Raw genomic sequence first — 13,690 nt, 5'->3', positions numbered from 1 at the left:
TGAAGTTCATTTTCTGAAGCTAGACCACAAAAGCCAGTGGATATTTGTGGACTGAAGCCAGGACATGGATGTGAATGAATGGAGTGTGTGTGGTGTGTCCACTGGTGTTCTTCACAGATGTCAGCTGGCATATGTTTGTATGAGTGAATTCCCATTTGAATGCTGTTGAGATGAAACAGGTGCGTGTAGGTGTGTGAATATGATGTGTGAGAGGTGGATATTCATGAACAAACTCTGGCTATGCCAAATAACCAGCTTTATATATTTCTGGCATATTTAGACTTCTGAATGTTCTGGTCTTGCTTGTCATGCAGTGAGATCAGCTATTATGCATGTGATTTGCAATCTCTGTGCTTTAATGGATCAGTTACTGATCTGAGTCAGGTTCTCTGAAGCAGGCTTGATTTCTTGCCAGATTTCTCTTGGAAGATTTGAATCACATAATAGGAGGAGCAGAAGCGGAAAGTGTGGCACCCAGAGCTCTTTTACTTTCGGGGAGTAGTAAAGGATTCCTGTTGTTGTTTTAATAGCCAGGATAAAGAAAGGAATCCAGTAACGGAAAAGGAAAATGCTATCTGAAGAAGAAAGGATATAAACAGGGAATCACATACTCTCTACTGCCCAGGAAAAATGTCACGGCCAGCAAACAGAAGACCAGAGAACCCCAAAATAGTAAGTCTTATTTGGACAGGTAAATGCTACCAAACATAAAACTTTCCTTTTTAAATTAATGTGCTGCTCTGATTAATAAGAACATGTTTTGCAAGCTAGGACATAGAGCTAAGAATTTCCACATGTTTAGGGATATAGATTGCATTTTCATCTTTTGTTTTGAAATGAGAACCCAGGAGGGAGCATTTTAGTTGTGAAAGATTCCCGAAAAGGGCAACCAGAACCATCAAAGAGCCGGAACAGCTCCCCTGGGAGGAGAGGTTAACACTGTTTGACACTTGCTAGTTTGCTTTAGGGGAAAAGTGAGTAAAGGCTTTTCCCTCCCTCATTCATGTTACTAGAATCCAGATTATCCAATGAAGGTAAATTGTGGGATATTCAGGACAAATGGAAATACTTATTTGCACAGTGCATAGAGATTTGCTGTCGCAAGATTGATGTTAGCCTCTTTTAGTGTCAAGTCATGGAGTTCTTATCATTGTGTAAGGTACTGGTGGTGTATCTGTTACTTACTGAAAAGTTTAACTTACAGGTAGGTAGCCGTGTTGGTCTGCCATAGTCAAAACAAAATAAAAAATAAAAACATTCCTTCCAGTAGCACCTTAGAGACCAACTAAGTTTGTTTTCCACCACCCTTCTGAGTAATACCCCTCCCCACTCTCTCACTATATATAAGGGTCTGGTGACTTCTGTTTCAGTGTATCACCAAAAACAAACTTGGTCTCTAAGGTGCTACTGGAAGGAATTTTTTTTATTTTTTATTACCGTGGTTGAATTATTTAAGTTTTTCTGTTTATAAGATGATTATATTTATTATTTCTTCTAAAACAAAGAGGCTTTTAAAAGAAGGAACTACTTCACTCCATGCGTGGCTGTCGGTGATGGGCAACTTTGATGGCTTTGAAAGAGGATTAGATAAATTCGTGGAGGGTAGGTCTGTCTGTGGCTACTGTAGATGTTTCCTTTTTTGTGGGCTTCCTATAGGCATCTGATTGGGAGCTATAGGAAACAGAATGATGTTTGGCCTGACCCATGTTCTTATTTGTGGCCTGAGAGCAAGTTTCAGTGCTTGTTGTAGTTATTGTGATGATTTCCAACAAGATCACATTTTTTAGAAGACCCGTGAAACCTTTGGCACCTTCTGCACTATGCATTTGAAACAGTATCATGCCACTTTAAGCAGCCATAGCCTTCCCCCAAAGAATCCTGGGCATTGTAGTTTGTTAAGGGTGCTGAGAGTTCTTAGGAGACCCCCTTATTCACTGAGCTACAATTCTCAGAGCAGTTTCAACAGCCAACCCCTCTTCCCAGATAACTCTGGGAATTCTAGCTTTTTCCATAAGGTGTCTGGTGCTGCTGGTACACCACATCTTCAGGAAATGGAGGAAAGGATATCACCTTTCACTCCACATATCAGCAGTATCACATATGCACCCCACCGTTCCTCTAAAGTAGTGGTTTTCAGGCCTTTTGGGTTGAGAAACCCCGTAATATATCATCCTAGGTAAAGGTAAAGGGATCCCTGACCATTAGGTCCAGTTGTGTCCGACTCGGGTTGCGGTGCTCATCTCGCGTTACTGGCCGAGGGAGCCAGCGTACAGCTTCCGGGTCATGTGGTCAGCATGACTAAGCCGCTTCTGGCGAGCCAGAGCAGTGCACGGAAACGCCGTTTACCTTCCCGCCGGAGCGGTACCTATTTATCTACTTGCACTTTTGACGTGCTTTCGAACTGCTAGGTGGGCAGGAGCAGGGACCGAGCAACGGGAGCTCACCCCGTCGCAGGGATTCGAACCGCCAACCTTCTGATCAGCAAGCCCTAGGCTCTGTGGTTTAACCCACAGCGTTATCCTACAGAACTCTTAATCCCTCTCATTGAGCTAACTACACACCTGCAAAGCCAGGGGAGGGGAAAACCAGTGCAACAACTTACAATAATTTATTTAACCATTACCAAGGTGCAAGAGAGGAAAGTGAAGTCCCTGAGGGTGGGAGGTTTTTAAATTGTACAGAATTTTACAGCAGGGCTGGCCCACCCATGAGGCAAAGTGAGGATACTGCCTCAGGTAGCAGGATCCACAGGGGCAGCAGATCCTAATGTAGAACTTTATCCCTCCCCCTTGTTCCTAAGTTAGATCTTCACTCATCTCTTCTTCCCTGGTGGGGGGCAGGGTGCCATTTTGTGGTTTGTCTCAGGCGCTAAAATGTCTTGGGCCAGTCCTGCCCCTGGGGAATACATTTAGAAATTAAGGATTCAACTTAAGTTAGTTAATTCATGGCTAAGTAGGACACAATTCTCTCTCTCTCTCTCTCTCTCTCTCTCTCTCTCTCTCTCTCTCTCTCTCTCTGTGTGTGTGTGTGTGTGTGTCATTATCTTGACACACATAACGTCATTAGAGTAGTACAGCCAGAAAGAAATAGAAAATCAAGTTAAACATTCTGCTTTTCCACATTTTTTTTCCTTGCTGGCACCTGTTTGTAAGCTCCTTAAAAATTATAATTCACTGAACTAATTTGTTATATAATAGTCCTTTAAAATATAGTAAGATAAATTGATTTCTTAAAGGAAATGAGTTGGTTTCGCAAGATATTCTGTGCTTGTCACAGTGGCATCAAAAAGACTAGCTATCAAACCTGCTTTGTGTCTATATATGAATGATTCAAGAAGATTTCCCCCCAAAATGATACTGCAATTTTGTCCATTCATCACCACTAGATGGCAGCACAGTTAATAGCAGCAGCACCAGTTTTATTGTTCCAGAAATGAATCTCTGATCACTTGAATCAATTTCTTTCCCCAAACATTGAATACTCTCACTGGATTATAGTCCCCCAGAGGCTAATATGCAATTAACATACAGAGTCGATGCGAAGCCCAGTGGGCCTCCGAAGAGTCTCATGAAAATAAGGGATGTGAGGTGGCTTAGCCTCCTCTACATGATGGTGGGGCTCCCTTGGCAGACACGTCAAGGTAGAAAGGGGTCCTTCAAGGTAGAAAGGCTGAATGCTGTGGCTATAGGCAGGGATGAGGAATCTCCAGCCTGCAAGCATATTCTGACCCACCTGTCCTCCCAGCTTGGCCCACCAATGAGGAGTGGGACAGGTAAAGAACTGCCTTGGCTGAAATGGGCTTACAGGCACCCCAATTAGCTTTTTGCTGGATCTTGAGATGCCCCCAGGGCCGGCACGTCCATTAAGGCGAACTAGGCAATTGCCTAGGGTGCCAAAATGGAGGGGGCGATGGCCAGGCTTGGGCGGGGGGGGGGGGACAGGCTAGCAGCGGCTTCTCCGCTGTAGCGGAGAGGTGCTGCTTGCCCCCTACACCACCCCCGGCTCCCGCTAAAGCAGGCTTTGGTGGGGGCGGGCGGCGGGGGGCGCCAGAAGGTGGTCTCGCCTAGGGCACAAGAAACCCTAGCACCGGTTCTGGATGCCCCCACAAGGCTTTCTGCACAAAGGGCTTCTCAGTGAGGTCTTGCAGCATCGTAAAGAATAGGAGGGTCCACTGAGTATTCAAGCTGTGCGACTCCCTTGCATTTCAAGGGCACAAGTGCACGAGCCCTTGGTGAGCTCTTGGTGAGTTTTCACTAAGGCTACAATCTCAGGCACACAGACTTGGATGGAGGCCCCACTGAACTTGCTTTGGAACAGGCATGCATCAGATGGGCCGCATGGCTGTAACCCACGCAAGCCACTGGCAGAAATTTCCAGAGTTGTGCTGTGTGAGTTTTTGCGGTCCTGAAGTGTGCTTTAAGGCTGCGATGTGCCCTCTGGAGACTTTGTAAGCACACAGAGGTTCCTGCTCTTTCCAGGTTTCATAGAAATTTCAAAACACGGTGGAGTTTTGAAATGCGGTTGCTTGTTCATTGGGAGAGTGGAAAGGTGTGCTTCTGGAGACATTGCAAAAGAAACCATTTGTGCGCTTGTTATTACTCTCACCTGATTCAGTGTGACTTATTTCCTTTCTAGTTCTAAACAGCTTTTGCATTTCATTCCATCACATTCCCCCCCCCCCCGCTTTCTATCTTTCAAACAAAGCAATTTACAGGAATGTGTGACTTTATTGTTCTCTCCCCTCCCCCCCTTTCTTTTATATGCTTCTCTTTGTGTTCTAGGACTGGCATTTACCCGCCGTTTCATCCTCTGCATCAGCGCATCATATGGTATGCTGAAAGACTTCTGCATCTACCCTCTAATATTTCTCCCTGGGAAACTGGGATTTTTTTTTTTTGAGGGTTCATATTGGGCATGGGCAGGGCCAGCCCAAGACATTTTGGCACCTGAGGTCAGAAGGAGGAGTCAGAGAAGATCTACATCAGGAACAAAGGGGGAAGAAGGATAGACATTGGGATCTACTGCCCCAGTGGATCCTGCCGCCTGAGGCAGTTGCCTCACCTTGCCTCATGGATGGGCTGACCCTGGGCATGGTCAATATGGCACTGTGTTGCTAGTTTTTGGACAGTGCAGGCAATTGTGTAATTATGCAGCACATACTGAGTTCATTGCCTTTTTTGTTAGACAGGATATTTACGGAAAAGCTTAGGGGTGGGGTAGGATAATTTGTTTCCTCCTAATTCGGTATGTTTAATGAGCCATGACCGTTGCTTTGTATCTCCCTTAATTGACAGAGCAGAGAGCTTTTTGTACTCACTTACGGCGCTTTGGTGGCTCAGCTGTGTAAGGATTACGAAAAGGATGAAGATGTGAACAAATATTTGGACAGCATGTAAGTAGCCAGCACAGGTTCAAACTCGGTTGCATATCAGCTTAGCAGGCAATGGTATCTATTTCACCTTGTTTTCCTCATATTGGGATCTGTCTGGAAAAAAAAATCTAAATCCAGGAGATTATCACACAAGATTATCCCATCCTTTCTAGGACAATTATCCAATCGCTTTTCTAGCCCCACCGCACCCCGAGGTCTGGTAAGATAAGCGATGGAAAATGGCACTGTAATGTATGGGACAGGTGCCATTGGCTGGCATTGTCCTATAAACTTCCACAGGAAGGTTGGCTCTCAAGGTGAAGCCAACATTTTCTCAGGGAGTTTTCAACTGATGGGGTTGATGACCCTTTGAATGGCCTTTTTGACAGCAGGTTGTACAGCTACAAGTGGGACTTTACTGATCCAGGCGTGTCTTCTTTGAGAATATTCCATTTCATCCATCTCCCAGTTCCCACCCAGTTTTGGTGTCCTTCCCCAGCCCCCCACCAGTCAGTCAGCATTCAGTGACCACTGAGCTTATCAACCCTCACCAGGCTCATTGTGGCGGCAGACGGAAGCTATACTGCAATGCTGAAATGCGCATTTAGCATCCCTGGAAATAAACAAATATTGCATGACTTTGAACTTCCGCCTACAAGAAATGTTTGTGTTATATCAATTTACTTGGCTATTATACTCTGTTTTGGCTTTGTGTCATATGCTCTCATCCTATATTACTTAAATGCTTTCCCATTAACTGCAGTAGGTTTTCCGGTAAAGCTGATTGTGAATTGTAACTAAGATTAAGAGAGAGAGAGAGTTTAATGGAACTTTCCCCCAAATTCATTTAAACTTCAAATGGATCTGTTAAAAAGTTCCATTAAATACTGTCTCTTCCATTTTAAATTTTAAAGCCTTTTAGGCTAGCAAAAGCAGTATGTTGATTCATTCAAGGCCCTTATACTTGGGAATTCCTTGGCGGCAGCAGCTGGTAACAGTCTGACTTGGTAGGGCTGCATTTTTTAACCTTTCTGTTTTTGTCACAATAAGACTCACGCAGCACTTATTTAGGAAAGTCTGCCTTTACACGTGTGCAGAGTGCCATCGTCCCCTCTCTAAAAAAGCAACCCACCAATTATTCTCTGCACTTCTATGGACTTGATTGACTTCATTTCACCCAGCAGCTGCTGCAGCTTTTTCTGAGTGAATGCAGGAAAATGGTTAATATCAAGTTTATTGCAATGTATACACAAGCCACCCACTATTTCTCTTCCCAATTTCCTTTTTTTTAAAGTACAAAACGATTAAGTAAAAACAGATATTTATTATAGAAAAATATTCATTGTTGCTTGCTTGCTTGCTCTCTTTCTCTCTAGCAAGGTCACAAAACAATGTTAAAAAAACTAACAAACAAAATGGATTCAAATCAGAAAACACTCCCTGTTGTTTCTCTGGCCTTCAGGGAAACAGCTCCAACTGTGCTCAGAACCAATGTATGATTATGGTGGCCAATGCTGTTCTTGAAGCAGTTCTACCTCCACTCTTTACTGGACAGGCCTTATAACAAATGTAACAAGAGCTTTCTTACTAGGGCTGCCTTTCAAGCAACTGATTAGTCACATGGTTTTTCTGCTTAGTGTCACATGGGAGGAACCTTGTCAGCAGAGCTATACCTTTGGGTTGGGACCATCTGAGTGATTCAGAGAGTTGGTTGGCTAGAGATCAGGAAATTGACCAAAAATGCTCTGTAAGTTCGAAGAAGTATCAAATGTGCACGACTGACTTTTTGTTCTCTCTTTCTTCAGGGGGTATAACATTGGCATCAGGTTAGTTGAAGACTTCTTGGCTCGCTCCTCTGTGAAGAAGTGCCGGAGTTATTCTGAAACGACCGACATAATTGCACAGGTATGCACAGGTGCTGCCTCGATGAGGCAAGGCTACGTCCAAGTGTCCCTTTCTTAGCAAGGATGATCACAATTATGATCTCCATTTTGGGGGGGAGGGATCCAGTTTCCAGGCATTGGCTGGCTAGGCAGGACTGAAGCACACCTCAACCCAATCCATCCACTACACACAGGGCTGTCTTAAGCATATCCGGCGCCGTGGTGCAAAGATCCCTCCAGCGCCCCCCCCTTTCCCAGAGTTGTCAACCTTTTAATGTGGAATCAACCCACAAAAAGTCACTAAAAGTCAATGTATATCAAACATTTTCTCAATTGGAGCCACTGTTAGTTTGATTTCATCTCATGAACATATACTGTATGCTTCAGATACATTAATTGTGTGAACATGATTAACCTAAAATCTTTATTTTGTTATGTTTCCCCCTAGGATTTTGCCCTATAGACAGGTCTTACATTTCCCCAAACCTGTCTATGCCCCATTGATCTTAAATTGTTTAAGATGCTGTACTTAAAAAGATGGAAAGTATTCTATTAATTGACAGCTTCTTTTTCTAGTGTATTGTTAATAAACGGATAGTGCAGTGCCAAACATGTCTACTCAGAAGTAAGCCCCACTGTGCTCAACTGGACTTACTCCCAAGTAAGCAGATGTAAGATTGCAGCCTTGCATGCTGCTTCTCCTGCATTCGCCCTGTTCTTTCTCCTCACTTTCTTCAAAATGTGAAATCCTTGAGTCTAATACCGTGTTTCTCATAAAATAAGACGTGCCTATAAAATAAGCCATGGCAAGATTTTCAAGCATTCACAAAATATAAGACATACCCCAAAAATAAGCCGTAGTGCTGGGCACAGTTCTAGAGGGCGCCAAAGAAGAGGAAGAGGCCTGTCGGGTTGGCACCCAGACCCGGATGCTGCTGCTGGTGCAACCCCGTCAAAATGCCCAGCAACCCAGCAAGAACCGTAGCGCGCGCTGCCTGGAGCCACGAGCCAGCGGGACCCAGCAAGAACCGCCTCCTCCTCCTGTTGGCTTCCGGAGGCTCAGGGCGCTCAGCGCAGCGCTGCTGGAAGCCGACCTGGCAAGCCTCCTCCTCCGCCTTCTGCCGCCGCGGCTTGGGGCGCTCCGTGCGGCGCTGCTGGGCACTTTGTCAGTACTTCAGCAGCAACAGCAACAGCCAGTTCCGGGCGCCAAGCCGCAGCAGGAAGAGGAGGAGGTTTGCCAGGTCGGCGCCCACCACCCCGAGCCTCCGGGAGCCAGCAGGAAGAGGAGGTGGCCTGCCGGGTCGGCGCCAAGCAGGGCCACGTGCCCCGAGACAGCTGGACCAAGCAGCAGCAACGCCGGCCGCAGCAGGAGGAGGCAGGTGCCCAGAACTATACGGTACTTAATAAAAAAATAAGACACCCCCGAAAATAAGCCATAGGCTTATTTTCTTAAGTAAAATAAATATAAGACGGTGTCTTATTTTTGGAGAAATACGGGTAGGAAAAAAAATATCTACTGACAGGGTTAGGGTTAGGGAGCTCACGAAAAATCCGAGCCGCAAGTAGGAGGAATCTGGGAGGGGAAAAGCTCTTTGCAGGCTCCAGCGACTCACCGCAGCAGCTCCATGCAGTAGCGCTCGCCTTCCTCAGCCCCCGACTGGTGAAAGGCAGCGGCCACAGTCTGTGCGCCCCTCCACAGGTGGCTGGGCAGAGCAGCCTGCCGCGGACCTTGGAGCTGCCAGGCGGAGCTGCCCCAGGTAGAATGGCTAATAGGGATGATGGGAATTGTAGTCAAGCAGCATGTGGAAGGCCACAGGTTCCCCATCCAAGTCTGAAGCTAACAAACTTTCCTTTGGTAACCATTTCCATCTGAAAACTTGGAGACAGTGTTGATGGGATGCATGTTCTCCTCTCCATTTCCAGGTTGCTTTTAAGATGTACCTGGGTGTTGTGCCAACTGTGACTTGCAGTAATTCCACACGGTTCTCCCTCGTTCTGGACAAGAACCCCTTAGTGGACTTTCTGGAAGAGCTGCCGGCAGGGAGATCTTCACTTTGCTATTGCAGTCTCTTGTGTGGGGCCATTAGAGGTGCTCTAGAAATGGTAAGTGCTCTAGAAATGGTAAGCAGCCGACAGTTGCTTTTGCCTCCTCTGCTGCTGTTGCAGTTATTAAAACTAATAGGACTCATCTGCACTTCTGCTTATCCCATGCCCAGAGAGCATGGGTCTGAGTGGTTTTCCCCTTGCCCAGTTCCTTTCCCAGGGAAAACCCATTTTTTGGTGCTAAATTGGAGCAAATGTCAATCCGGAGAAAACACAAATTGCCATTTGCTCTGAAACAGCGCTAAAGAGCAGTTTTTCTTAGGGGAAAGCAGCAGGGCAAGAGGGGGATAATCCGTTAGTGACTTGCCACCCAAAAGGTCTCCAGGTGAGTTACATTTAAAATATACACCCACCCAAACAAACACCCACCCACCTACATTCTATCATAAGGGGTGGCATCTGAGCCTGTCACGTGGCAGCAATGCAAGCCCTGGCTGACCCTTGCAAGAAGGGCAGAGCTACATTGCAGTAATTGTCGTGCCCTTGGGTAGGGCATTAGGAAATGAAACTGGCCCCAAGGGAAAGCCGCAGCTGCCAGGAAATCTGAAAGTGAAAGCCAGAGAAAATGGAACTGTGTTTGCTGTGTTTTCCAAACCAATTGTTTTGTGGAAGCTGCATTTTGCTGCTTTAAAAAAAAAGTTGTTTATTTAGATAAGTGCTAATGGACTTGTGCACAGCTGTGTCAGTTAATGCATTGTTCTTTTTTAAAAAAAACCAAAAAGCAGGCTAGCTGTGCCCTTCTGCACAGAAAAGGGGAAGGTCACAATCTCAAAGAATGGGCACATCTGGATTTGGGGGTCACTTTTCTCCTCTTCTCTTGGATCAGTCCCCCTCAGAGATGAAGTTGGATCTAGTAGAATTGACCTGAGCCTTGGAAAGCACACAGAGCTGAAAGAGAAAGGGGGAAAGACTGTCACTCTTCAGACTTCCACTTTGGGCTCTATCTGCTCTTCAAGGTCGGGGTGGGGGTGTAATGATCCTCAGCACCTCATGGCTAAGCAGGAAGTATGTGAGGGGCTCAGAGGCTTCATGGGCACCAGGCAAAGACTGCAAGTGAATCACTGCATTCACAGGCACCATATTGGCCGCCATGTTTCAAGGTGTCTTTTGCACAAAGAAAACACCTTTTCATTTCCTTTTTCAATCTTGCTGTAGCTTTAAAATAAGTTTTAGCTGTTGTTTTATTCTCCGCTCTTTGTTTTTGACCTTCGTCAAGGCTTGTCAGCATTGCATTCTGCATCACATTTTATTACCCTTTTAATCGGCCATTGTTGTTGTTTTAAACTTGTTTATTTGCTTTTATTCTATAAGCCCCCACCCACCCATTATAGTGCACCCTCTTAAAACTTAAAACCCTGCAATGTGGAACAACAATAAGTTTTCCTTCACTTACTTAGGCAAACTTACTTATTTTCAGATACATCTGGCTGCTGAAGTTACTTTCATCCAAGACACTCTGAAGGGGGATGATGTGACAGAAATTGGAATTGCATTCTTAAAGAAGATTGAAACCAGGAAACACAAAAGAAATAAGTGAAGCCATATCTGAAGTCACTATGTGTGGACAGTTAATATTGTTGACCCTCTGTACCTGCCTAGAAAGATATTCCTGATCCAGAAAAGGCATTTGATACAGAACTGTGGTGGGGATGGTGCCACTTCTGGATCAGGCCCAGCGTTCCCAAATGTTTGCTATGTGGGGCAAGAACTCTGCACCAACTCACAACCCAACATGGACATGAATGGTGCATGGTTCTCCCTCCTGGCTCAGCTGCAGATGAGTCCAGGGTATCTTGAGGAAATGGCCGCCTCTTCTGCATGCTTAGGTCATCCTGTTCCACATTCTTCAGCCGGGTAAAGTTAGATGGGTGGCTATGAGGCACAGGAACTGACTTAGCGGTGGCACACTCACTGTGGAACTCTCTGCTTCAGAAGGCTTAGCAGCCTAGCTATTTCACGCTTAAATAGACTCATCAATGTAGTACTTGTTAGAAGCATGGGCAAGATTTCTTTTTATTCTTCTGAAGGATTTGACTAACTATTTTCCCAGAGTGGCTGGGGAAACCTAGCAAGATGGGCGGGGTATAAATAAATTATTATTATTATTATTATTATTATTATTATTATTATTATTATTATTATTATTAATTGGTCCATCTCTGCTGATTCTAGGAATTTCTGGTTCCCTGGTACTACAATTTTAGTATTTTAGCCATCTGTTTCTCAGCAACAATAGTGTTTTTGACAGAGCAGAAACACACACACACACACACACACACACACACACACACTCTACTGGTGCTTCCGTTCCTTTGATGTTGCCTTTCTTATAATTTCTCGGCCGTTTTCTAACTGGCAGTATTCATATGGCTTATCCCAGCAAATTCAGGATCACATGTTTAGTGGAACGATAGGACAATACGTAACTAATCAGATGCAGCAACATGACAATGCCACTGAGAATAAATGAAGGCAATTGAGAATGAGAAGCGGTGCTCCCTGGCAAAATAATAATAATAATTTATACCCCGCCCATCTGGCTGGGCTTCCCCAGCCACTCTGGGCGGCTTCCAAACGAATGTTAAAACAATACAGCGTTAAATATTAAAAACGTCCCTAAACAGGGCTGCCTTCAGATGTCTCTTAAAAATAGGATAGCTAGTCACGTGATTAACCCTACTCCCCTCCTTTCATATCACAGAATGAACCAGATGATGTTATTTAAGGGAAATTGAAGAAGCCAATTTAGAGTTCAGGCAATGCTTCCTGGATTGGTGAACTCTTTTCATAGCAGCCACTGAAAGACTGCTGAAAGGGATGGGATTTTCAGTGCTGCTGAATGTTCCCCTTTGGCAGGGTTTCCTTTTCCTTTTCCTTTCCCATACCCATACCAGAGAGTATTATTATAGGTCACTGCTTTCTCAGGATGTCAACAACCAATCATGCCTGCATAGATGAACCTCAAACAGCACTGGTTTTAAGATTTGGGGGAGGCATGCTGTTCAGGGTCACTTGGAAATCATCAAGCAAGAAAGCAACTGTGCAGACTTGCCCAGTACCCGACTACCAACAACAAGCATGTTCTTTCTCCCACTGCAGAAGCAGCTGACTTCGGACTTCAGCTTTTCCTAGAAGCAGGAAACAGATAACTTAAGGAACCTTATGAGTGAGACAGGAAGGAAATGCTTATAGGATTTGGGAAGAAATGGGCTAAGGGGTGCCTGAGCATAGCTGTCAACTTTTCCCTTTTCTTGCGAGGAATCCTATTCAGAATAAGGGAAAAAAGGGAAAGTTGACAAGAAAGCAAACAATGGGGTAAGAAAAGGATTTTCCAGACAGAAACTTTTTGTATTATGCAAGTTAATTTATTAGAAGCAGGGTAACTCTACTACTCTTTTGTGGCTGCAGAAGAGTCCCAGACCAGTTTTTTTCCATGATTCAAGTGGAAATGGCCAAACACATGCTTTCTTTTGAAATAAATGGGGGTCCCTTGGGAGCACAAGAGATCCAGTTGCCCCCCATGTCCTTTTTCATACTCCTTGACAGGCAGAATTCATGTAAAACATTGGGAAGGCTCATATTTTCTCCTTAGCCAGGAAAAAGAAATACCCAATACTTTTGGTGACAGTTTCATTTGGGCAAGAAGCGCACACACTAACTCAGTTCAGATGCCATTTTCCTCATTCTCTGAACCAGGGGTCTCCAACATGGTGCCCACATGTGCCAGCGAACATGATGTCCAGAAATATCAGTAAATATCCTCTCATAAAATCCACAGTGCAAGAGAAACATATCTGCTTAATTCCTGGCTCAGCGTCTCTTACATTTAATGTGCCTTAAACATGCTCATTTCTTTTATGCGTTAAAACTGTAAACTGGCCTGATACTTTATATTGCAGCAAAGAAATATGTTTATAAATACTGTAAAAATAAAATTTCGTTGGATGCCAAAATTCCTGCTCTTTCGAATGTGGTAAACCATTTTGTGTTATGTCAAGTTCCTTTGACAGACATTTTGTGACTGGTGCCACAACGCTTTCTCGTTATTCCAAATGTGCCCACTGGCCTGAATTGTTTGGAACATCAGAAATGTGCCATAAGGCTTACACCTGTGCTCCCCCTCTCATGTGCAGTTTGGGCATTTGGTTCCTTCCAAATCCAGTATCCAAAGCATCATGGGACAGTATTTTATTTTTAAAATACTTTGTGCCACATTTCATCTGAGTAATATAAGAGGGATTCACAAGATACAAGCAGATTCAGTAAAATAAACTTCATATCTCTAAATCTATCATCTCTTTGTCTTCTACCCATGATAGTCTACAATATGTTA

General features: G+C 44.6%; 1 protein-coding gene across 3 annotated transcripts; it reads left to right on the top strand.

The window, feature by feature from the left end:
- Positions 1–527: 527 nt before the first annotated feature.
- On the top strand, positions 528–11,388 carry TRAPPC3L (trafficking protein particle complex 3 like). Of its 3 annotated transcripts, none has more exons than XM_033143647.1 (5): positions 528–672; positions 5,295–5,392; positions 7,177–7,276; positions 9,178–9,357; positions 10,775–11,388. In XM_033143647.1, the coding sequence occupies exons 1-5, from the start codon at positions 631–633 to the stop codon at positions 10,892–10,894; spliced, it is 540 nt and encodes a 179-aa protein (XP_032999538.1). In that variant the 5' UTR covers positions 528–630; the 3' UTR covers positions 10,895–11,388. The 3 variants fall into 3 exon arrangements, with proteins under 3 accessions (XP_032999538.1, XP_032999539.1, XP_032999540.1); XM_033143648.1 differs by having other exon boundaries at positions 620–691; XM_033143649.1 differs by having other exon boundaries at positions 650–672; positions 5,300–5,392.
- The last annotated feature ends 2,302 nt before the right edge of the window (positions 11,389–13,690 follow it).

The sequence above is a fragment of the Lacerta agilis genome, chromosome 3 (assembly GCF_009819535.1).
Source record: "Lacerta agilis isolate rLacAgi1 chromosome 3, rLacAgi1.pri, whole genome shotgun sequence".
Classification (NCBI taxonomy): Eukaryota; Metazoa; Chordata; class Lepidosauria; order Squamata; family Lacertidae; genus Lacerta; species Lacerta agilis.
This window is presented reverse-complemented; position numbering and strand designations above follow the sequence as displayed.